This window comes from Ascaphus truei, chromosome 10 (assembly GCF_040206685.1).
Source record: "Ascaphus truei isolate aAscTru1 chromosome 10, aAscTru1.hap1, whole genome shotgun sequence".
Lineage (NCBI taxonomy): Eukaryota > Metazoa > Chordata > Amphibia > Anura > Ascaphidae > Ascaphus > Ascaphus truei.
Genome location: NC_134492.1, coordinates 24,859,758 through 24,887,133, shown reverse-complemented (window position 1 = coordinate 24,887,133; position 27,376 = coordinate 24,859,758). Strand labels below are relative to the sequence as shown.

The 27,376-nt window shown below is 45.7% G+C and overlaps 1 protein-coding gene across 1 annotated transcript; it reads right to left on the bottom strand.

Annotated features, from left to right (window-relative positions):
• Positions 1-1,938: 1,938 nt before the first annotated feature.
• Positions 1,939-23,287, bottom strand: LOC142503680 (cytochrome P450 4B1-like). Its single transcript, XM_075616262.1, has 12 exons — positions 22,740-23,287; positions 20,593-20,737; positions 19,364-19,408; positions 17,729-17,856; positions 16,867-16,991; positions 16,580-16,731; positions 8,871-8,977; positions 7,723-7,913; positions 5,552-5,685; positions 4,785-4,849; positions 4,131-4,213; positions 1,939-2,867 (listed from the first exon to the last, which is right to left on the bottom strand). The coding sequence occupies exons 1-12, from the start codon at positions 22,926-22,928 to the stop codon at positions 2,675-2,677; spliced, it is 1,557 nt and encodes a 518-aa protein (XP_075472377.1). The 5' UTR covers positions 22,929-23,287; the 3' UTR covers positions 1,939-2,674.
• Between the last annotated feature and the right edge of the window lie 4,089 nt (positions 23,288-27,376).

Genomic DNA, 27,376 nt, shown 5'->3' with positions numbered 1-27,376 from the left:
GCGGAATCTTGATTCCCGTCACATCCTCTATTAGCCTCAGAACTTTCCTCCAGTATATCTGCATTATTGGACAAAACCACCAAATATGTGCTAGATCCTGCATCTGTCTGCATCCCCTCCAACACCTATCAGTAGCCTCAGGAAACATTTGCTTTAACCTTTTGGGAGTATAATACCAGTGTAGCAAAATGTTATAGATATTTTCTTGTGTCACTGTACATATAGAGGTTTTACCCGCATTCTCCCATATATCTTCCCAATCCTCTCTTGTTATTTCAGTCTGGAAATCCAGAGCCCACTGGTCCATATATTGTACACTGGTTTCATCCACCAGTCAGCGGACTGGCATCCAGAAAGTGGGCGGAAGGCTCCAAATCACTGATGAAACAGTTCCTAGAGTAGATTATAAGGAATACATGGGGAAACAGGGGGGTCAGATTTAACACCGATAGAAAGGATGCTGATTCCTCAGGGTAACGGAGCGAGATCTGCCTGCCTTCGTGATTGACTATTAGACGGAATGGAAAGGCCCAAGGGTAGCAAATCCCCTTTTCCTGGGGTACTGCAGTCACCGTTCACAACCCTCTTCGCCTATCTATTGTCAACCTGGATAGGTCCTGGAAGATCTGGATAGAGTCATTTTCAAAATCAATTGAGCCTCTGTTTCTGCAGCCTTTAATAATCCTTTCCTTGGTTGCACACTGATGAAGCCTCAGAACCACACCCCTGCTTCTTTTGGGGTCATCAAATCTCGGACCCAAGGCTCTGTGAGCTTTGTCCATCAAAAGATCGTCAATTGACAAAAACAGTCTCTTAAGATATGGCTGGAGGGCTTCCGCAGACACCGTCTCAGGGATATGGCGGATTCGTAGGTTCTGTCTTCGCTCCCTGTTCTCCAGATCACCCATATCGTCTCTCATAGCTCTTATCTCTTCGTTGAGACGCAGGACCTGATCGTCAGTATTCACCTGGTTTTGTAAGGAAGCGTCCATCTTATTTTCCAGCTCTGTAGTTCTTTTGGCCAGTAAAGAAACTTCTGCTTTAAATTCCTTTACAGCTCTATCCAGGGCTGACTGAAAGCCAGCTTGCATTTTTTTGAGCATGTTCTGGAGGTCCTGCTTTGTGATTACTGTGTCTCCCTCAGCCATATTATTTTCATTTTCAGTGGCAGCTCACACCTCTATCTCTTTTCCTGCTGTGCTTTTCTCTGCAGAGTTTCTTAGGGTTGCCCTTCTCTCAGAAATGACCCCCTCTGGTCCTACAGCTTGTCTCTCACCTCCATACCTGTGTTCTCCGATGCGCGCTCCCGTGCACTCAGCTCGGCGCCATCTTTATTTTTCCTACTTTTAGCCGCCGCTGACTGCCTGCAGCTGAAGCAGGAGAGATCCGGATTCCTCGACTTCAAATCCTTCTTCGCGGATATCTCCGCTAGTTCCCCTGGCCACTGATATGTCCCGCGGGAGAGTTTGTGTGCCGATCAGGGGGTTATAGGGTAATAAGGCAGCAGAGTGCACAGAGCTTAGCTAGCCTGCGTGCATCCACGCTGATGTCACATGCGCGCCCTGATCTCCATTTTTTTTAAAACCTAAATCTTCTTAAAAATAATAATTTTTGTATGCTTAGCAGTAAAGAACAGAAAATAAGCCTTTTTTCTGCAATAAGTCCCTGTTATATTTAAAGTGCAAGTCTACTGTATATGCTTCTATGACCATTAACACGTCCACCACTGGTAGTGATATAAGAAACGTACATTAGCAATGTTGCTGCATAACGTGCCCTGTCTTTTTGGTGTGGATGTCCTGATAAAGAATTCACACGTTTCAACAAGTCCAAACTGATCAGTGTGTGAACGTCACATTAATAAACATGCAGCATCCAAGTTTCCCAGAAGCACAATTAGTGCAAAGCTGGCAAACACGATTTCCAGACGTATTAAAGCAAAATTGTTGTGTTTTTTTAATTCAGTATTGCAGCCAGGATACAGTGATAAATAACCCATGTGTCTGCTGTTCTTGATAGGTTTATTCATTACAACGTGCTGCTGCAGGGAAGGTAGCAGGACTGGGTGAAAGGGTTAAATATTTTGTAATGCAGACAGCCCACACCCTGGAATTGAATTGTGTTGTATTTCATCATTCAAATTCTGTGATCTTGTAACATCACACAATCAAGGAGCACTATACTCTGTACTAATATACACATGCAGAATAACCATTAGAGAGGTTAAGGGTAACTGCGGGTAAACCAAGTTCTTACCGCCAGATTCATCCAGCTCTGTTTTAGATTAACGCACCCAAACAAATACTAACTTAAATGGTAATTAATGCCTGTTCAGGCGAGTTCACCGGTAATGGAACTCTATGACTAAGCCCTTGGTTGCATGGTTGCACAGGTTGAGGAGCACAGGTGCACAGGTGAATGCACAGGTGCACAGGTTGCACAGGTGAATGCACAGGTTGAGGAGCACAGGTTGCACAGGTGAATGCACAGGTTGCACAGGTTGAGGCATATTTACCATCACATTTTGTTTTTGAATGTCAGTACTGATTGTTCTTTTCATAGATATCAACAAATTACTTTGAATTCAGTCCCTTCCGACTGATTAGGACACTGCGAAATGTGATACGATTAAGGCACCTCTTTCTTATGAACAGCTGGTCAGTATAAAGTGTATTTATGTCCCTACATCCCGCTGTCCTTTACAGGCCCTCCTGAGCCTCAGGTGAATGCCATTCTTGGATTTCAGGACAATGTATGCTAGTTTGATGGGAGTTTGCGTTGGATCTGGTAACAACTCAAAGAGGTTCAGGGTCAAAGCAACTGCAACTTTCATCTCGTTCATGGCAAAGTTCTGTCCAATGCAGTTCCTGGTTAAACAGAAGAAAACAAACACAGCTTTTAATTCTGTGATCATCTGGTCATCGGAAATATGGGTGTAACATATAACATATTTCACCTACATTTTATGGTGATGTTACTTTATTGTTTAAAAAATAGAATTGTATCCAGTGAGTCCAAACATCACTGATGCTGAGAAATGGCTGGAACCACAAACTCATCTTACATGGACCTCCAAGCAGCTTCCGGATGCTACTAATATCACTTCAGGAAACAGAAATCAGATCTGGGAGAGATACTTCAAAGGGATTGTAAAAGGCACGAGAAGAAATGTTTTGGTATGCAGATGGGACGTTGTAAAGTTTCGTCAAAGTCTTTTGACTATCATATAATCATATCTTTGTTTTTGCTGGATATGAAAATTCAGCATTCGATTTTGTCATATAAAAAAAATGTTTATTGTCCAAATTATTACTTACATACTGTATAACAGATATAATGGTATCTCACATTAAACATAGCATAAGCTTTGCAAAGATGGTGACGTGTCGTCCGTGCTTTTAAACGTGTGTGTATCTGTGTGTCTCTCTCTCTCTCTCTCTCTCTCTATCCTTCATGGCTAACTGATTTACAATTCTGTCCAGCTTTTATGCAGAGAAAAACTACATACGCAGCTATTCTATCTTAATATTATCTCTGAATATGGCCTTTACATCTAAGATCTACGTGACAAAGTTATACTTCTCATCTTTCATATAAGGAAGAAAACTTTGTTTGTCTCAAATAGCTTACGTCACAAATTCTCGTGTTCACAGAAACGGCTAACAGCTGTGTGTAATAAAGTTACGTCACTTATTGGAAGTTAACCCCCATTCTTTACTATCAGAAAGAACCAATGACAGCTGTCTTCATAATCATTCATACACTCAGGATATAAGTTCTAACAGACTGGTAATGGTCCTATTAAATCATTTGAATTGTTTGTCATATTTTCCATCTGGTTCCCACTCAGGAGGACGGATTGAACCTGTACAAGTTGTAAATCCTTTTAAAGAACAATGGGCGATATTTACTAAGCAGTCTTCTGCCATACGCGACCTTTGTGCACCGGAAGATACCTTACAGATCATTCAAGGCAATGTGCTTGAAGGTGTCTTCCAACCCTGGAATGTGTCTTTAGCAGAAGACTGCTTAGCGAATGTGGACCGAGATGAACCCTCCTATCCCACAACCTGCAGCTAGTTCCAGTCACACGGTCCACACTTCCTAATCACAGAGGTTGTTTTTATTACCTTGGTCCAGCCGCAAAAGGCAGATACGCGTGAGAGTGTCTGTGTACTGAATTCTCCGGAGAGAACCTCAACGGGTCAAAGACCTGCAGGGAAAGATGTATATATGTTTTTATTAGTATGTAGAGGCATATATTATGAATGAGAAGGAAGCAGGCTACTACTAACTGCCCTTTAAATGTCTATCAATCAGAGTTGTGACAGTAACCAGTTAAAGTTCTCCTTTAGCAAAAGTTCCCACTTTCAGGCATGGATTATTCCGACTGGCTGATGTGAAAGAAAATGGCTGCGTTGTTGCTACATAGTTATTAACTGTTCTCACTTAGATGAATACCGTTTAACCCTTTCAAATGCTGCTGCCAAATTCTAATGGTCCCCGACATGCGCTCCGTCTCCTCTCCGTGTCTGTCCTTATAATCTTTACCCATGAGACTCCCAAAATATGCAGTATTCAAGCTACATGTGAGCACATGGAAGGCCCCAATAGCTTCAAGGCAGTAGCCATTATTACAAAGTGGCAGCCATGCTAGTTACTGGCTATTACTGCACAGCAATGACGGAAACTCTCAAGTGAATAAGCGCTGCAGTGTGCAATGTGTCAGCTTCCTGCCTTTACAGGAATTGACCCATAGCTATAGTGATTAGAGTGTTCAATACCTCTGGGTCTTTCCACACGTCAGGGTTTCTGTGGATGCTATCGATGCATACGGAGACCAGGCAGCCTGTGAGAAGGAGAGAAAGATCAACATGGAATATTTCCTCATACTGTCCTCAATAGAGGCTTAAAACGTACTGTTTAGTGATCTGGAATGTGGGTGGTTAAAGGTACAAGATTAATGAACATCAGCAATGCATTTAAAGGGTTACATCTTGGAGACTGATGCTGCCTTTATGCCTTCCCATTAATACCTTTTTCTGAGCAGGCTGTAGCAAACGGTTCCATTTAAAGATCTTTCCTCTAGTTCCCTTTAACACCTTGTCTGCCAGACTGACCCACAAAGGAAGCAAGCAATGGCTCAAAGGGGTTAAATTGAACAACTGTCAAGATGTGTTCTGCATGGTTACCCACTTGCATTTCTATTGCAGGAGCGTCTGGTAGTCCAGTGGTGAAGCAGGACCTCTTTTCTTGGCGAGCTAATACATTCATTTAGCTTTCAGGGTCTTCTCTAGTTGTAACATCATCTAATTGTTGGTCCAATAAAAGGTGTCATACACCTCTCCCTCCTTTGTTACTACATGGAAGAAAGGACCAAAACGGCTCCCCACCCTTCTTTGTCATTCTGTTTATGTAACAACATTTTCTCTATTGTACCGCACTGTATATGTTGGCACTTTATAAATAAAATGTTAATAATAATAATATTAATAATAATAATAAGTAGGAGGCTCTTGCCCGCCACCTGGTTTCCATCCCTGACACTGACCTTCTGGTAAAGATCGCCCATCGCAGAATGTGATTGGCTTGTTCAGCTGCCTAGCCAGTAAGGGTACTGGGGGGTAGAGGCGCAAACTCTCCCTAATGCACATGGTGGTGAACGTCATCTGACTCAAGTCATCCCTGGAAACACAGAACATGGGAAACAAATCTCTTCAGAGACTGGTCAGATACGGGTAAGGAACCCCATTGGAATCAGCTGTGTGGCTGGACCAATCCCCACCCTATGTAACATCCCTCCCTCACACTTTAATTAATTAATTTATTTATAAAATATTTTACCAGGAAGTAATACATTGAGAGTTACCTCTCGTTTTCATGTTTGTCCTGGTCAAGTTAAGTCCTGGACAAGTATGCCTTCTTGATACATCTTGATTGTTACCTGATTGCTGGAGAATTGCTATTTGACTACTTCTTCATTCCCTAAGTAAGTGTTACCTTCTTGTTTGTTAATTGTACTATCTTGTTGTGTTCACCTATCTAAGGAATAAATATACTTTATTATATCTAAGCCTCGTTCAGTTCAACCCAGTTATTTGGTGTATATTATATCTTGTCATAAGTTACCGTGACAAGCAATATAAGGTTAAGGTATAGGGCTGAAAATTGTATTTAAACAAGGCTCAGTCTATGCCCATTGTCTTTGTGTCATTCTGAGATTGCTGTATGAACTGCTAATCAAGATTCGTGATTATTTCATCATTCCAATTCTAAATAAGTGCATATTTTGTCTGTTATTTGTATATCTCGTGTGTTCGCCTTTTTCAAGGAATAAATTATATTTTATCATATCTAGTCGTGTTCAGTTAAACCCAGGTATTTTGGTGTATATTATATCTTGTCATAAGTTACCGTGACAAGCAATATAATAAACTATATATATTGCTTGTCACGGTAACTTATGACAAGATATAATATACACCAAATAACTGGGTGCAACTGAACAAGGCTTAGATATAATAAAGTATATTTATTCCTTAGATAGGTGAACACAACAAGATAGTACAATTAACAGACAAGAAGGTAACACTTACTTAGGGGTTGGAATGAAGAAGTAGTCAAATAGCAATTCTCCAGCAATCAGGTAACAATCAAGATGTATTAATGGCTTCAGCTGTCAGACTGGGCCATATTCCATCCTGGGCCACACCTTATCCAACTATGAGCAGCCACCTTACCTTCTTGTTTCAACATTGTCCCTCATTCCCTCTAGGCTGTAATCTCTTACGGGCAGGGCCCCCATTACCGCTCTGTATCTGTGTGTGCATGTTTGTCCTCACCTGTATGTAACTGTTTATGCAATGTACATAACTGTACCCTCATTGTACCGCGCTGCGGAATATGTTGGCGCTTCACGAATAAACGACAATAATAATAGTAATAATAATAATAAAGGAGTTCCAGTGGGGTCTCCTCCTACAGTGATAAAAGAAAGTAGTGGTACTGTGCATGATTCAACATGGGATGGTCGTGGCCCCAAAAACAAAACAGGTGGCAGTCTGTTCAATATAAATCTATTGTGTCTTTAACAAGGAAGAGGAAAAGTAGGTTTGAAAATGAAAAACGTAGTACTTTGTATCCCCATGTATGTATGTATTGTGACATAGTCCCAGAATCTTAGGAAAGTGGAAAAAAGGGAAAAAATCATCCATCCCACAATTTCACGTTTGCTGAGACTGTGGGATAGAAACTCCAGGCCAGAGATTAGTGGTGCGGGTTTCCCTGTCCTGCTCTCCTAATTACTGGAACAGGTATTTAGAGCAGACAGGGTTGCTTTTCCAGTCTCTCACCTAGAGCCTGGAGGCTGGGGGTATCCATGGATATAGTATCCTGGGTATTCTCTATATGCTAGGAATAGACATAGGGATTTTCTAAATACGAAAGAAAAATCAACGATCAAACAGGGTCTGAGATTTTACAGCAGATGGGAAAACAGGCGGACTAGTAGGGACAAGTGCTTCTTATCGACCGTCCAATTGTATGTTTCTAAGAGGGAGAAAGTTTGGGTGTGTGTGTGTGTGTGTGTGTGTGTGTGTGTGTGTGTGTGTGTGTATTATATGTAGTGTTCCTCTGCAGCAAATAACAACACCGCACATTAACCCCTCTGCGATAACAGTTGTACTGTATACATATAAAATAATACACATCATTAATTCTCACCATTCCACGGTGTGCCGCTCTCCCAGCACCTCCCTGATCTCCTCCCGGCATTTCTCCTGGTGCTCGGGGTATTTGGCCATACAGTATAAGATCCAGGAGATCCCGCTGGCTGTTGTATCGTGTCCCTCAAACATGAACGTGTCCACCTCGGCACGCAGGTCCTCGTCAGACAGACTCTCACCGTTTTCATCCTGGTGCGACAGAGAGATTCAAACTTCCCAAACATTGTTTTGGTGAAATAGGTGCACTCTGCTGCTGCAGCTACACTCTGCTGCTGCTGCAGCTACACTCTGCTGCTGCAGCTACACTCTGCTGCAGCTACACTCTGCAGCTACACTCTGCAGCTGCAGCTACACTCTGCTGCTGCAGCTACACTCTGCTGCAGCTACACTCTGCAGCTACACTCTGCTGCAGCTGCGGCTGCACTCTGCTGCTGCTGCAGCTACACTCTGCTGCAGCTACACTATGCTGCTGCTGCGGCTGCACTCTGCTGCAGCTACACTATGCTGCTGCTGCGGCTGCACTCTGCTGCAGCTACACTCTGCTGCTGCTGTGGCTGCACTCTGCTGCTGCAGCTACACTCTGCTGCATTTACACTATGCTGCTGCTGCGGCTGCACTCTGCAGCTACACTCTGCTGCTGCTGCAGCTGCACTCTGCTGCTGCTGCTACACTGCTGCTGCAGCTACACTCTGCTGCTACACTCTGCAGCTGCTGCTACACTCTGCAGCTACACTCTGCTGCTGCAGCTACACTCTGCAGCTGCACTCTGCTGCAGCTACACTCTGCAGCTACACTCTGCTGCTGCAGCTACACTCTGCAGCTACACTCTGCAGCTGCACTCTGCTGCTGCTGCTACACTCTGCAGCTACACTCTGCAGCTACTGCTACACTCTGCTGCTACACTCTGCTGCTGCTGCAGCTACACTCTGCAGCTACACTCTGCTGCTGCTACACTCTGCTGATACGAGAAGCACAATTAAGGCCGTGATTATAGTAAGCGCGATGCAAACAAACTGCAGCAGCTCTATCAGTCCGGCCATAGTGTGCTTAATCACACACGTGATAAAGAGCGACCGTGCAGCAGATTTTTTAAAAAAAAATCATTTTGTTTTTTCGCTCGGAGGCCGCGTCACGTGAACCACTTACACGAGCGCACAGAAGTATATCGAGAAAGTCCAAATGCCTCTTCTGCTGGATTTTGTCCAGTTCCCTCTCGTCTTCAAGAGACTCTTTCCTCTGTTTTATCACTTTATCTGCGGTGGAAAAGAAGTCAGAGAGGGCAGTGGGGGAACGTATATGACTAGGGCAGGGGAGGGCAACTCCTGTCCTCAAGGGCCACCAACAGATCCGGTTTTACGGATATCCCTGCTTCAGCACGGGTGAATTGAGCCACCTGTGCTGAAGCAGAGACCGATTAAGCCACCTATGCTGAAGCAGGGATATCCGGAAAGCCTGACTTGTTGGTTGCCCCTGAGGACTGGAGTTGCCCACTCGTGGCCTAGGAGCTCGATACAAAAATAATGAGAGGTAGATTTATCGACATCTTTCAGATGTAAAAACGGGTCAAATCTGATAAAAACATAGCGCCGGAAATAATTAAATGGATTCAATTTCTATTACAAGTATTTTTCCCTTCATATATGTAACCCTCTTTCCTGCTGACTAGACAGGCTACTGATGCTGTATATACCTGCTGGCTCACCGAGATCTGAGCCTCCGCTAACTGGGAGCCTGGGGCCACAATAGTAAAGGGCAGCGCCTCCACTTGCCCAGGATCCCCTAGATGTGAGATTCCCCTGGACAAGAACAATAATAACAAACCACAAGTATATGTAATAGTTTAATATATATATATATATATATATATATATATTAAACTATTACATATACTTGTGGTTTGTTATTATTGTTCTATATATGTTTATATATGTTCTATATAAAACATAATACTGAGTTAAGTTATGGTGAGTAAAAAAAGTGACAAAAACCCTCCACAGGAAAGCAAATATGCAAATATAACTGTATGCTCATCTGCATGTCTTAGGCAGGTCTGCAACCCCGCCTTTCCCCATTATCACCCAGCATACAGCACTTCCACTGCAGCAAGGGATTCTGGGAAATGACATGCAAATGAGCACACAGTGTCACTTTTTGCCTCAATAACCATTTTTAACATGGTTCCCTATAGGCTTAAGCTTGCTGCATGGTCACAGCTTTGAGCACAGCCAGGGTATATATACACACACACACACACACACACACACACACACACACACACACACACACACACACACACACACACACACATTGGGCCTAATAACACATATGCATGAAATAACATTAGTGAACATACACACTTATATGGCAGTTATAACCTTGAATGACATATACACATATAAGAATGTGAGTGTGTGTGTACGTGCGTCAGTCAGTGAGTGCGTGTGTATGTGCGTCATTCATTGAGTGCGTGTGTACGTGTGTCAGTCAGTGAGTGCGTGTGTACGTGCGTCAGTCAGTGAGTGCGTGTGTGTGTGTCAGTCAGTGAGTGAGTGTGTGAGTTTATGTGTCAGTCAGTGAGTGAGTGTGTGAGTGTATGTGTCAGTCAGTGAGTGAGTGTGTGAGTGTATGTGTCAGTCAGTGAGTGAGTGTGTGTGTGTGTTTGTGTGTCAGTCTGTGTGTGTGCATCCTGCGGTTTCTCGTCTGAGGATAGCTGGCCAGCTCCCCCGCAATGATCCTACTCATGTGCCCCACCAAACCGAGAAGCACTCCTCTCTCACCCCGATACCCTCCATCAGGTGGTTGAGTCTCCGGATGTGAAGCTGTAGCTCGGGGGGCAAGGAGGGCAGCTCCACGTCCCCCAGCCCCGGGATCCTCTTCTTGTCTGGCCAGCTGCAGTTGAGAGCCTGCAGGTCTCCGCCAGGTAGCAGCGGGAAGAGAGAGGAGAAGGCCTGGGCCAGGAATAGGTGCGGGGAGATCGGGATCAGCAGCGGCGGCGCCCACATCACCTCAGCCATAAAGTTCATGTTCCCCATCCACTCCTCCAGCTGCTGGTGGCCCCCTCGGCCTCCCCGGGGCTCACCGCCGTCACCAGCACGCAGTACTTGAAGGAGCTTTGGCTCACCACGTCCCGCACCACGTCCACGGCCCCCGCGGAGAGCAGCAGCAGTTCGGCGCAGCCGCACCAGTGCAGGATCTTGGCTGTGAGTAAATGTTGAGCGGGGGAGAGGGGAGCGGGGGAGGAGGAGGAGGGAAAGCCGTCCTCCTCATTCACCCGGCAGCGCAAGGAGGTCTCCGAGCTGTCCGTGAGCGTCGCCATGACTACCGCGCATGTCAGCTGGCGTGGGCAGCGGCGGCAGTTAGGAACGGCGGCGACGGACGTGTGGGAGGAATGGCATGCGCAGGGGGGCTCTGTCTGAGTCACCAGCCCGGCAGAGCGCACGGCTGGGACAGAGAGCGGGCCTGGTCCCAGGAGCCGGTCAGTGGGTTGCCCCGGATGCCGCCCGTGCGCATCTCCACCTGGGGGAAATTGCGGACGTTAGGAGCGGCGCCGGCGGCGCATAAGTCTGCGGCCGTGTAGGGGGAGGGGCGGCCATTAGGAGCGGCGCTGGCGGCTATCGCCGCCGCCGCCGCATCTGATTTTTTGAGCGGTTGGGATGTCAGTGTTGGGGTCGGGCTGAGCCAGAACACAGCCCGGCCTCAACTGCCAGCACTGTCGTCACATCCGTTTCATTTCTGTCTCCACAATCCATTTTTGCCCCAGTTCGAATGAGGTGCCACAAAGGAAGTTTCACTTCAAAAATTATACTTACCCGCACGCTCAACTACCCGCAATGCCCCCCCCTCTCCCCCGCGCGAACATGCAAGACACCCGGCGCTCCTTCTTGGAGCGCTCTCCAAGCATGAGCGTGCTCAGCGCCAGCGGGGACTTAGGCCTCGGCCATGTTTAGCGCTTGCTTGCTGAAGCGTGCTGACGCGCGCTCCCGCTCGGCACCGAGCCCCTACAGCCACAATTAGAGCGGCTTTAGTAGGGGCTCACCTGTGCTTCCATAAGCGCGTGGAAGCGCAGGTCTTAGGGGAATTTTAAATTCCCCCGCTTGCCGGCGCGACAGGCCGGTCACGTGAGCGGTTCGCCCAATGAGGGCGAACCAGCTCCGTGACGTCACTGGCCCGCCCCCGGCCATTGACGTGCCCGCCCCCGGCCCACCCCCTGACGGCCCGCTGACAGCGCGTGCGGTAAGCAACCGCAAGGCCAGGGAAAGCACCCGCTTTCCCTGCGCCTCAGCGCGCCTCAGCACGCCAGCAGGGAGCATGGCCGAGGCCTTAGCCTTAGGTTGGTGGGAGGGTGAGCTTTGTTATATAGAGCAATCTAATTGGTGAGCCATCTGACCCGTATTTATAAAGCGGAAGAGCTGGGAGAGGTGTAATTAATCCATTCAAGTCTGAATGTGGAGAAACCTATTTATCCTGTTATAATTCACAGGATGAAGTTATAATCCTGTCTCTGACCTGCGCACAAAATATAGTTATATCTAGGTAATCAATCGACGGTAAGAGGAGCCCTTACAGAGCCATTTGATCCAAGGGTGCACGTCGATCCAAACAGCATTTGAAGGGTAATCTCAGTATGAAAAATGGAGACTTTGTGATGAGTATTGAAGATGTTATTGAACTTGCAACAAAATATCAACGTTTCAGTCCCATCTTGGACCATTTTCAAGGTCCATGATGGGACCGAAATGTTAATTATTATTCAATTATATTTTCAATACTCTCATCACAAAGTCCATTGGAGGACCGTCTTCATTGTTCATGTTGTATCCGCATAAAGCAAAGCATTGAACGGCTTTTCCTTAACCCTTTTACTGCCGGATAGCAAATGAATACACATACTAATTCATGGAAGTCTTGATTTTATTACCTTACTTTCTTAAAAATGACCACCTTTCCTAAATAAAATAGTTTGAAAACTGTGGTGAAAGAAATTAAACTAAAAACATATATTCAGCGCTCAACCTATTAACCTAACCTATACACTAATTTAAATGAATAAGTGCTCTAAAAAACAAGAGAGAATCCCCTTTATGGGAAACCCTATAAGTGATACCTCACAAACTAACTTGGTAGAATGGGGAATGGCTGCCTCAGGAATGCAAAACAAGCCTATCCACAAGGCATGTATAACAAAGCATACACAACAAATAACAAAGGACATATAATACAAAACAGTAATTTCCTTGGCGCACTGACAGATATTAAACCTGGCAAAAAGAATGTAGTCCCATGAATCAGATGGTGGTGAAAAATTAGATCCACAGTCCACAGTGTTCGGTTCCTTTAGATTGAAGACTGATCTGGGAATATAAAGACAAAACAGCCATTGCGCAGTACCCTATGGTCAGTTCTTTCTCCCCCACCGTTGCCAGCTATTTACTTAAAAGTAGATAAAAATGGGCCTCAAAAGGTTTAATACATAGTGGACAGACAGAGCCCCTGTAGATAGTACTCTGTTTCTGTATGAATTGGTGATTTATTTAAAATAGCTTTATTAATTGACAATATCGTTAAAATTTTGGGGTTTAAAACAATGATTAAATGATGCCAAGTGTGGCTAACTCTATGGATAGGTGTATCCAGAGGAGTATACAATGGTGTATTAATGCCCAGTGTTAGGGTAATTCACTGGCCCTAGTGTTCCTCATATGGAGAGAATGGGCTAGAGTTCTTGTAATGAAAGTAGCGGCTGTGTGGACCACAGATGTAGTGCCCCAGTATTGAAATACTAGTAGGTGCACTAGTTGATTGGACCTGTACTTAGCTGCTTTTGGGCTGCAGCTATTGGTACATTATAGACTTGTGTATATAGATCTAGGTCTATGTGCACCTATTATGAGTTTTTAACACCAGCATGTGTGGGTGGTGGTATTTAAATACAAGTGTGTGATACTTAACACGTGTACATCCCAAGTGTGTAATAACAGGGCTAGAATAGACACTAGTATTAGTTTTGCAATACTGGTAAGTTAGTGGCACTGCTGTAAATTCTGTATATACATATACCTAATTAACAGCTGAGTACTGCTCCTTTTAGGGTATTAATATCGGTCTATTATGAAAGACCTTTCCCTAGTTGGTATAGTGCTCTTCATATGTGGTAATGGTCTGGCACTCCAGAGGTTAATTGCTGGATTGGTTGCCGTTTTGCTCAATGTGTATGCCCCTTTAAGCTAAATGCTGTGTTTGGGGATTAGCATTCAGGCTTCCTGCATTTGTACTGTGATTTACTGCCAGATATTCTCTGTGCTTTACTGATGTGTGACTGCTAAGATGGTAGGATCTTGCAGCAGTCCATTACTGTGCACGGGCTGAGACACGCTGACTCTTTGAATCTCTCTGAGTCAGTGTACATGAACTCAGGCTCTGCTCGTGCACGTGGTCACGTGTTTGCCGACGCGCGCGTTTCGCGAGTGCTTTGTCAAGGCTAAGGTAATCAGAAGCTATAGTAAAGCTGAAGCGGGGGTAAACATACGTATAAGCCTCAAAAGGTTTCTTTGCTTTCTTCACGATTGGCTCCGACTGGATATTGCGGCTGGCAGCGAAAGCCTCACTCCAAACCCACGTCAGCAACACCACAGACCGTATAGAAAGAAAGACAGGCACCAATAGTGTGATACCAAACATGTATTGCTAAAAACAACAGGGTAAACAACAATGCACTCACATGCCGTTATGCCCTATAAGCAGCATACAACGTGCCGTCCGCTCACATGGGAGGATGCCGGGGTGATGCAGGAGGAGGCTGGAGTTGGCGTGAATCCCCGCTTCGTGGCCGCGACTCGGAGCGCCTAGTCCTTCCTCTGATGACATCACCGCTAATCGACCCCTTCTCCTCTCCAAACGTATGCACGTCCTGGAAGCTCCACCCTACGCCCCTAAGGGGTCGATTAGCGGTGATGTCATCAGAGGCAGGACGAGGCGCTCCGAGTCGCGGCCACGAAGCGGGGATTCACGCCAACTCCAGCCTCCTCCTGCATCACCCCGGCATCCTCCCATGTGAGCGGACGGCACGTTGTATGTCACATATAGGTCATAACGGCATGTGAGTGCATTGTTGTTTTCCCTGTTGTTTTTAGCAATACATGTTTGGTATCACACTATTGGTGCCTGTCTTTCTTTCTATACGGTCTGTGGTGTTGCTGACGTGGGTTTGGAGTGAGGCCTTCATTGCCAGCCACAACATCCAGTCGGAGCCAATCGTGAAGAAAGCAAAGAAACCTTTTGAGGCTTATACGTATGTTTACCCCCGCTTCAGCTTTACTATAGCTTCTGATTACCTTAGCCTTGACAAAGCACTCGCGAAACGCGCGCGTCGGCAAACACGTGACCACGTGCACGAGCAGAGCCTGAGTTCATGTACACTGACTCAGAGAGATTCAAAGAGTCAGCGTGTCTCAGCCCGTGCACAGTAATGGACTGCTGCAAGATCCTACCATCTTAGCAGTCACACATCAGTAAAGCACAGAGAATATCTGGCAGTAAATCACAGTACAAATGCAGGAAGCCTGAATGCTAATCCCCAAACACAGCATTTAGCTTAAAGGGGCATACACATTGAGCAAAACGGCAACCAATCCAGCAATTAACCTCTGGAGTGCCAGACCATTACCACATATGAAGAGCACTACACCAACTAGGGAAAGGTCTTTCATAATAGACCGATATTAATACCCTAAAAGGAGCAGTACTCAGCTGTTAATTAGGTATATGTATATACAGAATTTACAGCAGTGCCACTAACTTACCAGTATTGCAAAACTAATACTAGTGTCTATTCTAGCCCTGTTATTACACACTTGGGATGTACACGTGTTAAGTATCACACACTTGTATTTAAATACCACCACCCACACATGCTGGTGTTAAAAACTCATAATAGGTGCACATAGACCTAGATCTATATACACAAGTCTATAATGTACCAATAGCTGCAGCCCAAAAGCAGCTAAGTACAGGTCCAATCAACTAGTGCACCTACTAGTATTTCAATACTGGGGCACTACATCTGTGGTCCACACAGCCGCTACTTTCATTACAAGAACTCTAGCCCATTCTCTCCATATGAGGAACACTAGGGCCAGTGAATTACCCTAACACTGGGCATTAATACACCATTGTATACTCCTCTGGATACACCTATCCATAGAGTTAGCCACACTTGGCATCATTTAATCATTGTTTTAAACCCCAAAATTTTAACGATATTGTCAATTAATAAAGCTATTTTAAATAAATCACCAATTCATACAGAAACAGAGTGCTATCTACAGGGGCTCTGTCTGTCCACTATGTATTAAACCTTTTGAGGCCCATTTTTATCTACTTTTAAGTAAATAGCTGGCAACGGTGGGGGAGAAAGAACTGACCATAGGGTACTGCGCAATGGCTGTTTTGTCTTTATATTCCCAGATCAGTCTTCAATCTAAAGGAACCGAACACTGTGGACTGTGGATCTAATTTTTCACCACCATCTGATTCATGGGACTACATTCTTTTTGCCAGGTTTAATATCTGTCAGTTTGAAAACTGTGCCATGATCACTGCACGTTAGGAATCCCAGCTGCATTCATTCTTTGGTTACGAAGAAGACTGATCCACACCTACAGCAGCAAATATTCTGTGAGTGCCTAAGGCCCCTTTTCAATATGCTATATAGTAGCTTCCCAGTTCATCAACATTCAAATAAAGGAGTTTAATCTGTGGCTATTCCAAAGACTATTTGCATTAGTATATTTGGACGTCACCTTCCATGCAGTAAGTAACATTATACAGATCTGTACACCTGCTGTAATCACGGTTACCTGTGTGCTGCTGGGAGATTTTACAGGCGTTTCTGAAGCGGAAGCCGTGAGGGCTGAGATAGAAAATAAGATCGCTGTGATAGGGGAAGAAGCGAAGTCTTTCATTCACCAGGAAAGTGAGATCCACCACAGCCTGGGTGTAAGGGTGCTCCCTACAAACACACAAAGAGGTCCCTCCAGTAAAACACTAGAGCCGTGATTCCCCAACGTTGTACATTGGATCCCCCCCCCAAACGTAATCGTGATGACCTTTAACCTCCTTTCTCAAATTGATGCGCAAATCTCACCTGTCCGTCTGGCAGTTACTATGGCAACTGAAGGCGCACTTCATAATGCTATCCAGAGTCATCAAGCTGACGTATGGGTAAATATCAATGATCTCATCTCCTGCCACCTGCTCCTGTAGTCTATCCTGATGAAGGGATGAGAAGCATCAAACCAGAAGCAAAGACCATAATGAGTCATACCAACTAGACCACGCCACAATGTAGTACCTCTTATTGGACCAACACCAAGGTTCCTCCCATTTGCTGTCCTTACTGAAGTGTGTAAACACCAGAGGGGGTGCTAGGGGTGTGGGCACCAATATTTTGTGATTGACACACCTGGAATATATCATTACTTAATTTATCCTTCAAAGGACGTAAGCCGAAAGTGAACTATGGACAGTGAAATGTTTAAATGACATGTTGTGGTGATAAGAGTTTGCCAGTATATAAATTTGTAACTTTGTTTAATTACTTGTTTGCAAAGTAACTGAGATGCTACCATTAGGCAAATAGAAAAACATAAAGAACGGTTATGCCTGAAGCCAGTGTTCCTGGCAAAAAGGGGATACATATTGATTCATGCAAATAAGACACTTCTACTAATCAATTTACATTCTTTTGATCTTTAATAAATACATTTAATATTAACCTTTGTAAACTGAGCTTAACTCTACGGTTCAGCTGGTTTGAAATGTATTGAAATCACACAAAGTACTGCTACTTTTTTTTTACAACCACTATTTATTGTACAGTAGCTCTCCAGATGACAGGACTCCGAAAGGACTTTGAAAGAATAGACCTCTATGTCTGCAGATGCTTATCTAAACCAATTATGGAGAGACATGGACCATGGAAGAGACTCATTGGAAGTTACCCTTACCAGCATGACTTGGGTGCAATCCGCCATTAACTTCACATACGGCTTCAAGACATCATAATGAAACCCAGGAGTCAGCAGCCTGCGGTGCTGGAACCACTTTTGCCCCGATAAGACCAACAATCCTTTTCCTAAATAAAACAGGGAACACACAGCAGCATGTTATTGCTAAATACACAGAGCAGGGCATTATAGCCTCACTGACGGCACTGAAACAGGCTCATATTTTAAATTGCGGTCTTATTTCCTCTTCAGGAATTTAGCTGGGTCAGCCTAACTCCTCTGAACCAATAGAAGGGCACGACGGCACATGACATCACCGCTTTCTACTGGGTGACCATGGCAGCCATATTGTATTTTTCTTTGTTTTACCGGCAGATTAAAGGTGCAATCCCACAGAGGCCCTGATCCACAAAGGTGCGTTAAGTCAATGTTCATAAACTCATGGTATCAAAATCTGTAACGGTCGTTGTGTTTCTGGAGATTAAAGCCAAGCCCCAAAGCTAATTCAGTGTTCAGAAAAACGGGACCCCTTTTATTTTTCGGCATATCTTAAAACCTAAATTAAAAATATTTATAGGTGTCAGATTTCGGTAAAAGGATGTTAATCATCCAGATGAAACATGCCACCCTTTAACATGCCACTGGAATTAGTCAATTTTGGTCCTAGGAGGCATTGCCCCCTTGAAAGGTAAATATGTAGAGAACCGCTGGTGTCCAGCGCTGAAAGTGGAACAAACAGGTCAGGCTGTGTAACTGAAGGGTGGCAGGGTCAAGGAGATATAAAAAAGTGGTGGATTCCCGGAATAGTCTTCCAACGGAGGTGGCAGAGGCTAATTCAATAAAATAATGAAAACACTGGAGACAGACATAAAGCTATTTGAATTTGATGAATACTGTAACAATGTTTCTGAGAAATGTTCCAGGGGGTTTCAGGATAATCTAGCATTGAAGAAGTTAATAAACAAATCTGTAATGTGACTTTCAGAAGGGCCACAGGGTTAGAAACATATTAACCAGGAGGGAGTTGAACCTTTGGTACATTACAGCAGCAATGTAATTCTCTGGGCCAAAAAATATTTGTCTACAATCTCCTTCTTTCATCCACTGATCCCAAAAGATCATTTATTACAAATATTATGTGTGGCTCAATACCCCATTCCCAGCCAAAGGGACCTGCAATGCATTGTTCACTACGAGACATAAGTCAGAAGCAACCGATGTAGATTTTTTTTGTGTTTTTGGCCATTCACGTGTATGAGAATTGGGCTGAGTGGGAACACAGTACCAGAGAAGGAGGAGGGGTTGGATGTTTTTTCCCCCCATGCAAGTCTACAAGCAAAGACTGCGAGATAACGTCCAATTAATGAAAGACAATACAGACTTTTAATTATAACAAGTGGTACCTCAGTACAGAAACCTTGTACGTGGTTTGTACCGCCTCTCCAATAAGTGGATTAATAAGTTGTTACATAGTATGTGTACCTTTTATATTTAGACTGGATATAATTTCAATACAAGATTTCGGGGGTTTACGCCCTTCTCGGGTAAATGACATCTCATGTGCGGATACAACTGGACTAAATTTGCTCCCACAATACTATACATAATCGTTTGAGTGAATAAAAAAATACCTACCGATCCAGGGAATTAAATGCGTATAAGTCACATTATCTTTGGGATCTGCAATATTCAGCAAAGGGGGGAAAAACAATCAATAAAAAAGACATGAAAAAGTGCAACAATTAATTGATTCATGCTAGCAGCAGCTTGTTATTTGATTGATTAAATAACAAATGTTGTTCGCTCACCGCACTCTTAGCTGAAAATATCCCACACAACCGCTTCATTGTATAAAAACTACCCCCTAAAGAGTTAGGGCAATGCCAAAAAAAGCAATCTGTTAGAGTATTTATATCTGAGGCTACTAGGGTTGCCAGGGGGCTTCTCCAAAAATACTGGACACAATGGCTAAGGTTCAATGAGCTTGAGACATGCACATTTCCTTGGCCACACTACCAAGCTCTTGACACCTCCATCCTGATTGGCTGTTGCTGGGTAGTGCAGCCAATCAGGATGGAAGAAGCCACCCAACCCCCTAGCAAAAAGCCCTGCTCTCTCCCTGATCGGGGAAATCCTGCGGCCTCCCCAAGCCGGTCAGGTCACTATGTCCAGAGAGGTAATACCGGACACATACATGTCCAGGATTACTTCAAATTTTGTACTGGACAGAGTGTCCAAATACAGGACAGTCCGGCTCAATACTGGACCCCTGGCAACCCTAGTCAGGCTACAGCTAGTGATAAGACAAAGGTAAGAATTACTTCCTCTGAATATTAGCTGGTTTCCTTCTTTGAATGTACAGGCATAGAACTCATTAACGTACGCAATGGGTCCAGAGCATGTATATAAAGTGAAAATGTACTTAAAGTGAAGCACTCCCTTTTTTCCACTTATCGATGAATGTACTGTACTGCAAACATCATATATGTGCATAACTGATGTAAATAACGCATTTGTAACAGGATCTATAGTCTCCCCGCTTGCGCACAGCTTCGGTACAGGTAGGGAGCCGGTATTGCTGTTCAGGACGTGCTGACAGGCGCATGTGCAAGCTGCCGTTTGCCTATTGGGCGATATATCCTTACTCGCGAGTGTACTTAAAGTGAGTGTCCTTAAAGCGGGGTATGCCTGTAATTCTTCACTCATCTGTACCACTACCTCTTCGAATATACATTTATATATTGGCTAGTACTGTTTGAAGAAGTTTTTGTTTATGCATTTTTTTTTATTATTCTGTCTGTAACTCGATTAACCCAAATCCTGATCATATGGTTGACTTGATAGCATGTAATGCAGCTGGATACCTCCTCTGGAGAGTAAAGTCTTGGCATATTCCGGATGAGTGATGTTCAAGTATGCAACAAAACTCCCAAACCATACAGGGTTGGCGTAAGGAAACGTTATACCCCAGCTCAGGATCCTGTCCAGATCTTGTCCATCTTGAAGAAACTGCAAGTGGAATTGGATAATATCTTGATAAAACAATATTATTCTCAGTGGGTTATTAAATGTATAGGTTTCAGCAGGTATATCTTATTGCAGCACATTCAGAAGTAATACCCACCCCCAGAAGCCGATATGGCTTTAACTTATATAATGATACAAGTTGCCCCTTAGCATTTCCTGTTTTCTGTAAAGTGTTTTTTAGTGTTCAAAATTATTGTTTTGTTTATTTCTAGTGTCCAAGGTACTCCCACCCAAGCATGTCCACTGGCCTTAGGTACACCCACCAAAGCATGTCCATCGGCCTGAGGTACCCCCACCCAGGTATGTCCACCAGACTGAGGTACACCCGCCCAAGCATGTCCACCAGACTGAGGTACTCCCACCCAAGCATGCCCACTGGCCTGAGGTACCCCCACCCAAGCATGTCCACCGGCCTGAGGTGCTCCCACCAAACATGTCCACCAGCATGAGGTACCCACACCCAAGCATATCTACCGGCATGAGGTACCCACACCCAAGCATGTCCACCGGCGTGAGGTTCCCCTACCCAAGCGTGTCCCCCGGCCTGAGGTTTCCCTACCCAAGCATGTCCACCAGATTTAGGTACTCCCACCCAAGCATGTCCTTCGGCCTGAGGTACCCCCACCCAAGCATGTCCACCGGCCTGAGGTGCCCCCACTCAAGCATGTCCACCGGCCTGAGGTGCCCCCACCCAAGCATGTCCACCAGCCTGAGGTACCCACACCCAAGAATGTCCACCGGCGTGAGGTTCTGCTACCCAAGCGTGTCCACCGACCTGAGGTTTCCCTACCCAAGCATGTCCACCAGTCTCAGGTACCCCCACCCAAGCATGTCCACCAGCTTGTGGTACCCTCACTCAAGAATGTCCCACAGACTGAGGTATCCCCACCCAAGTATGTCCACTAGACTGAGGTTCCCCACCCAAGCATGTCCACCGGCCTGAGGTTTCCCCACCCAAGTATGTCAACCAGCCTCATGTACCCCCACCCAAGCATGTCCACTGGCCTGAGGTACCCCCACCCAACTATGTCCACCAGACTGAGGTACCCCCACCCACGCATGTCCTGCGGTCTGAGGAATCCCCACTCAAGCATGTCCACCAGCCTGAAGTACCTCTAATGGTTGAAAGTCTCCATTGATGTTCATCGGTCTGTTCTTTAGGACAGCGATGTTACATATTAATGTAACATTTCTGTACAACTATTAATTCCGTACTCAATGTGAACTTCTTTTTAAAGTACTTTTTATTTGTAAAGCACATTTTGGTTTGAGTTGTAAGTGACAGCAGCTGTTATGGTGTTCTTACATTGACTGAAATGAGTGAGATTAAGGTTTTGTAGTTAGAAAAAAAAGGTATTTTTATGGAAAAATGCTGATCTTTTTATCATAGCAGCCAACGAAACGTTGATTCTAAAAATCAGCAAGACTCCACATCATGAGAGACTCCGAAAATCAATGAGCGTTTAAACGGTAAATAGTGATATAAAAGAGATTGATGTAATTTTAAAAATGTTCTCTATTTTGACCTGTCTGTGAATTGGCTGATCACTGTCATATTAGCAGTCCCCCAGTTAGAGAGAATTCACTAAAGCCCATAATAAAGGCAAAGTTTATTGTATATGCATTACATGAAATATAAAAAATAGTAAACAATTATTTATTACTTATTAAAATAATTATTGAAAAAGGGTACCAGCTGCTATCCCCTAATGGTCTCTCGGGGGGTCCACTGCAGCAACACAAACAGGGGGCAGAAGATAAGGGAATAGCCCCTGAAGATAAGGGAAATAGATCCTGAACTAAAATACATCATTGATTTGCTTGCAAAGATTTCCATGACAACCATAAAATGTATTAAAACGAAAATAATAGTAATAAATGGCAGTTTGAATGCATCAATCACTAAGACCTAAAAACCCATTAAACACATCACTGGCAGTAGTTTAATCCTGCAATGCTGGACCATTCTGCATGCCTCACTCACCTCATGAGCCTGGCCATATAACCAGTGACAGGGGGGCCCTGGGAAAGCCCTTAGTGCTTTCAGCTGCTTCCTTCTCCAGTGGTACAGCTGGATGGCCTTGAGCAGCAGCACAGACACACAAAACACAGCAGCCAGGTGCAGTATCCTGTACACATCCACACAACACATGGATTCCAGGAGGGATACCATTGTTTCCACCTGTCACCCTCCTGCCCACACTCCCTTACAATGTAGCAGGCTCACAAAGGGGCACAGACAGTGACAGACTGATTGCCCGATGGGTGCAGACAGATTGGAGTGTTGTTACATTGCAGCTCTTCCTTTTCACATGCAATTAGAAATCACAGCCCCCTCTAGTGTAGACATTCTGCACTTGCACTGCACACACCTATGTGACGTATTTACAGGCTTCTCCTGTGCTTTCACTGCATGGCACTCTGAGGAGCTTACACTCTAGTGATTGGTGTTTGAAGCAGGGAGACCTTATGTGCTTTGCCCAATATAGGGAGCTGGCACTGAGACTCTGACTGAGTTCTCATAATTGAAAAATAATGTATTTTCTCCCCCCACTCCCTTATAAGCACTTATTTCTAACGCTTATATGTCTTTACCATACAGTCAATGTAACCTTTCAGGCATTTAATAGCAAAGTGACAGAAGGGACTCAATGGAACATTGATTCTGTCCTTTTCACCAGAGGTCACTGTACATATATAGAATAAATATATGAGAGTTCTTGAAAACCCCATGTAACCACCCCCCCCCCACACACACACACACCCACACCCACACACACACACACACACACACACACACACACACACACACACACACACACTGTTTGACCAAAAGACTGTTCAATACAATTATTTTTTATCATAAGATCCTTGGAGACAGTATTATTTTCAGTCCTCTTTACACTCACTACCCTCTGCCCCGCTCAACCTACAGTAGGGGGGAAAACATCCCCCCCCCCCCGAGTACCCAGAAATAGTCTGCAATATGTTCGCTCATCTCTATTCCTTGTGACCCTAGACTGCATCCATACTTAGCACGACTGCGCACGCCGTCGCGTACAAAAGGCAGTGCCTCCATGTGGTAGGCCATAGAACGCGTGATGAAGCGCGACTGCCGAGCTGACAAAATAATTTGATTTTGTCGCGCGACGGCTGGGTCATGTGAGCGGTTCAGCTAATGAGGGCGAATTACTCATGTGATGTCACGGGCACGCCTCCGCCTCGCCTCCCCGTCGGGTCTTCTCCTAGGTCACAAATAGCCTTTGCAGCAGGCGTGCGTGTCGTCGTGTGTACCTAGTATAGCCTCGGACGTAGACGTCACTTTACCTCGTGCCTGTAAGGTCCGGGGGAACACCTCTGTCTAAAGGGGTTCACCCGCGACTTTACTTACCCCCGCTCCAGCTCTGCCTCCACGCCGCCGTGGGCGGGATCTTCCTTCTCCTCCGCTTCCCGCGGCGGCTACTGATCTCGCGCATGCGCGCGCACGGCCAAGGACCTTTATGTCCTCCCTCAAGGAGGAGTTCCGTCCCCAGCTGAGGCCGCGCGGCCCACACGCCTGATGCGCGTGCACCGCTCAAAAGCTGCACATCTAGCGCAGTTGTGGTAAATTTCTCCCTACCAATCCCTATCTTCCCTGGAGCCGCTCCCTCGTTACTCCCCCTCTCCCTATTGGTCCTTCCTCCTACTTATACCTTGCTCAGCCATTCATTCTTTGGCTGAGCATAGCTTTGTATGACCTGTGTTAACCACGGTCGTGCCTGCCTCAGTTCCTGTCTCTTTGTCTCCTTAGTGATCCCTTGTGTACCGAACCGGCCTGGCTGTGGACCCGCTCTGGACTTCTACCCTTGGTTTGTATCCTGACCACCTGGACTCCCCGACCCCTTTACCTTGGCTTGCGGATTCCGACCTACCTCCCGGCTCTGGACCCCAGGCTCTCGGTACCACCTATCTTCTGGAACCTCCCTTCTCGTCTGGCGAGTATCTTACTTTATCTTATACTCCCAGACGGTTCCAGACGCCTATTTTCCACTATCCAGGCGTGTCCCCGTAGCTGTGGGTGCAGTTTGTTACCCATCTCACCTCAGTTTCGGGGTCCCTCCTTGTCCGTGGTGAGCACAGCGTAACATTATGCTCAGCCCCACAGACATGGACCCCGAAGAGGTTGAGCAACCAAGCACCATGCAGCGATTTCTCCAGCTAGAGGCGCAGCTTGCCTCCTCGTTGCAGCCTTCCCCAGGCTCCTCTGTCATGGCAGCTGCGGCGTTTCCCTCCCCGGGTCTTCCCGTGGCTGTGGATCCTCGTCTCCTGGCTCCCAACCGCTATGCAGAGGATCCCCATGAGTGCAGAGGGTTTCTTAATCAGTGCGAGATGCAATTTGAATTATCTCCTTCGCACTTCCCCACTGCTCGTTCAAAGGTGGCCTATATTATGTCTCTCTTGAACGGAAAGGCCCTAGCCTGGGCATCCACCATCTGGGAGCGGGAGCCTGCCATGACGCACGACAATTCTCGCTTTCTTCGAGAATTCAGGCAAGTATTTGATACGCCTGGTCGCCAAATTATGGCCGATTCTTCTCTCTTCCATATTTCCCAGGGTACTCGTCCTGTCGCCGAGTATGCTTTGGACTTCCGGACCATCGCGGCGGAGACCTCCTGGAATGATGGCTCACTATCAGCAGCTTTTTGGCAGGGTCTGTCAGATGCTATCAAGGACCAGCTGGCCACTATGGAGAGACCCACCAGATTGGAGGATCTCATTGCGTCTGCATCCGCGTGGACCAGCGGTTACGAGAGAGAAGACTGGAACGCACTCTTCCTCGTACCACCTCCTCCCGGTCTTTCAGCCACAGTCTCGTTCATTACGTCCCCCAACCCATGGATGAGCCCGAACCTATGCAGCTCGGAGGTCATCGGCTATCCGCGTCTGAGAGACAGCGCCGACGAGATGGTGGACTGTGCCATTACTGCGGTCATCCCGGTCATCTGCTGGTAAGCTGTCCTCTGCGACCGGGAAACGCCAGGACCCAATAAGGTATGAGAGGGTCTCGTTGGGTATAATCTCTTCTCCTCTTTCTTCTTCTAAAGTACTTCCCAATCGTATAATGCTGCCTATTTCTCTGGCCTGGAATAACTCCCTGATCCCCGCTTCTGCCTTTATAGATTCTGGGTCTCAGGGGAACTTTATTGATCAGAGTTTTGCCTATAGGAATGGGATTCCCTTCCGATCTAAGGCTGTTCCAGTTGGTCTGGAGGCTATAGACGGGCGTCCACTCCAACCAGCCTTTATTTCCCTGGAGACTTGTTCTCTATCCCTCTCCACGGAGGACGGTCACCAAGAGAAGATTATCTTGGACGTGATCCACACTCCATCGGTAGATGTAATTCTGGGACTCCCCTGGCTGCAGCTTCATAACCCACAATTAGATTGGGTTAATAAAGAACCCATACGATGGAGCCCCCAGTGCCTTAAGACCTGTCTTCCCCCCAAACGGATGTTAGCCGGAGTGGAATTACCCGCAGAGTATAAAACTTCTCTTCCAGTGGTCTACTGGGACCTGGCGGACGTTTTTGATAAGGTACGTTCTGAAGTGTTACCTCCCCATAGAGACTTTGAATGTCCTATTGAGCTCCTTTCCGGTGCTACCTTACCCAAAAGCCGTTCTTACGCCCTATCCATACCCGAGACCAAGGCCATGACCGAGTATATCCAGGATAATTTGAGGAAGGGTTTCATCTGCAATTCTTCATCTCCAGCTGGAGCTGGATTTTTTTTTGTTAAGAAAAAGGATGGTTCCTTGCGCCCCTGTATTGATTACAGAGGTCTTAACAAAATTACGATCAAGAACCGCTACCTCCTGCCACTTATTTCCGAACTCTTTGATCGTTTACAGGGGGCAACAATTTTTTCCAAACTTGATCTCCGCAGAGCCTATAACCTTGTCCGCATCCGTCAGGGCGACGAATGGAAGACCGCCTTTAACACCCGGGATGGGCATTATGAATATCTAGTCATGCCTTTCGGCCTGTGCAATGCCCCGGCGGTCTTCCAGGAGTTTGTCAACGAGATCTTCCGTGATCTCCTCGACAGCTTCGTTATCGTATACCTTGATGATAACCTTATTTTTTCCAAATCCCTCTATGACCACATTCAGCACACCAAATTAGTCCTGTCCCGCCTTCGGGAGAACAATCTCTATGCTAAACTAGAGAAATGTTCTTTTCATCTTTCTTCCATTCCCTTTCTTGGATATATCATTTCTAGCACTGGCTTCTCTATGGACCCAGTCAAACTCAAGGCTGTCTTAGAATGGCCACAACCCACTTCCCTGGAAGCCATACAGCGAAACTTGGGATTTGCGAATTACTATCGTAAATTCATCAATAATTTTTCTTCTACCGTGAACCCCATTACTGCCCTTACCAAGAAGGGAGCTAACACAGCAGTCTGGTCTCCTGTAGCTCTCCAAGCTTTCGACTCCCTCAAAAAATCTTTCGCTTCTGCTCCTATTTTGCGTCACCCTGACCCCGGGCTTCCCTTTACCCTAGAGGTAGACGCATCCGACGTCGGTGCTGGCGCCATTCTCTCTCAGAGACAATCCCCACAGGCCAAACTTCATCCCTG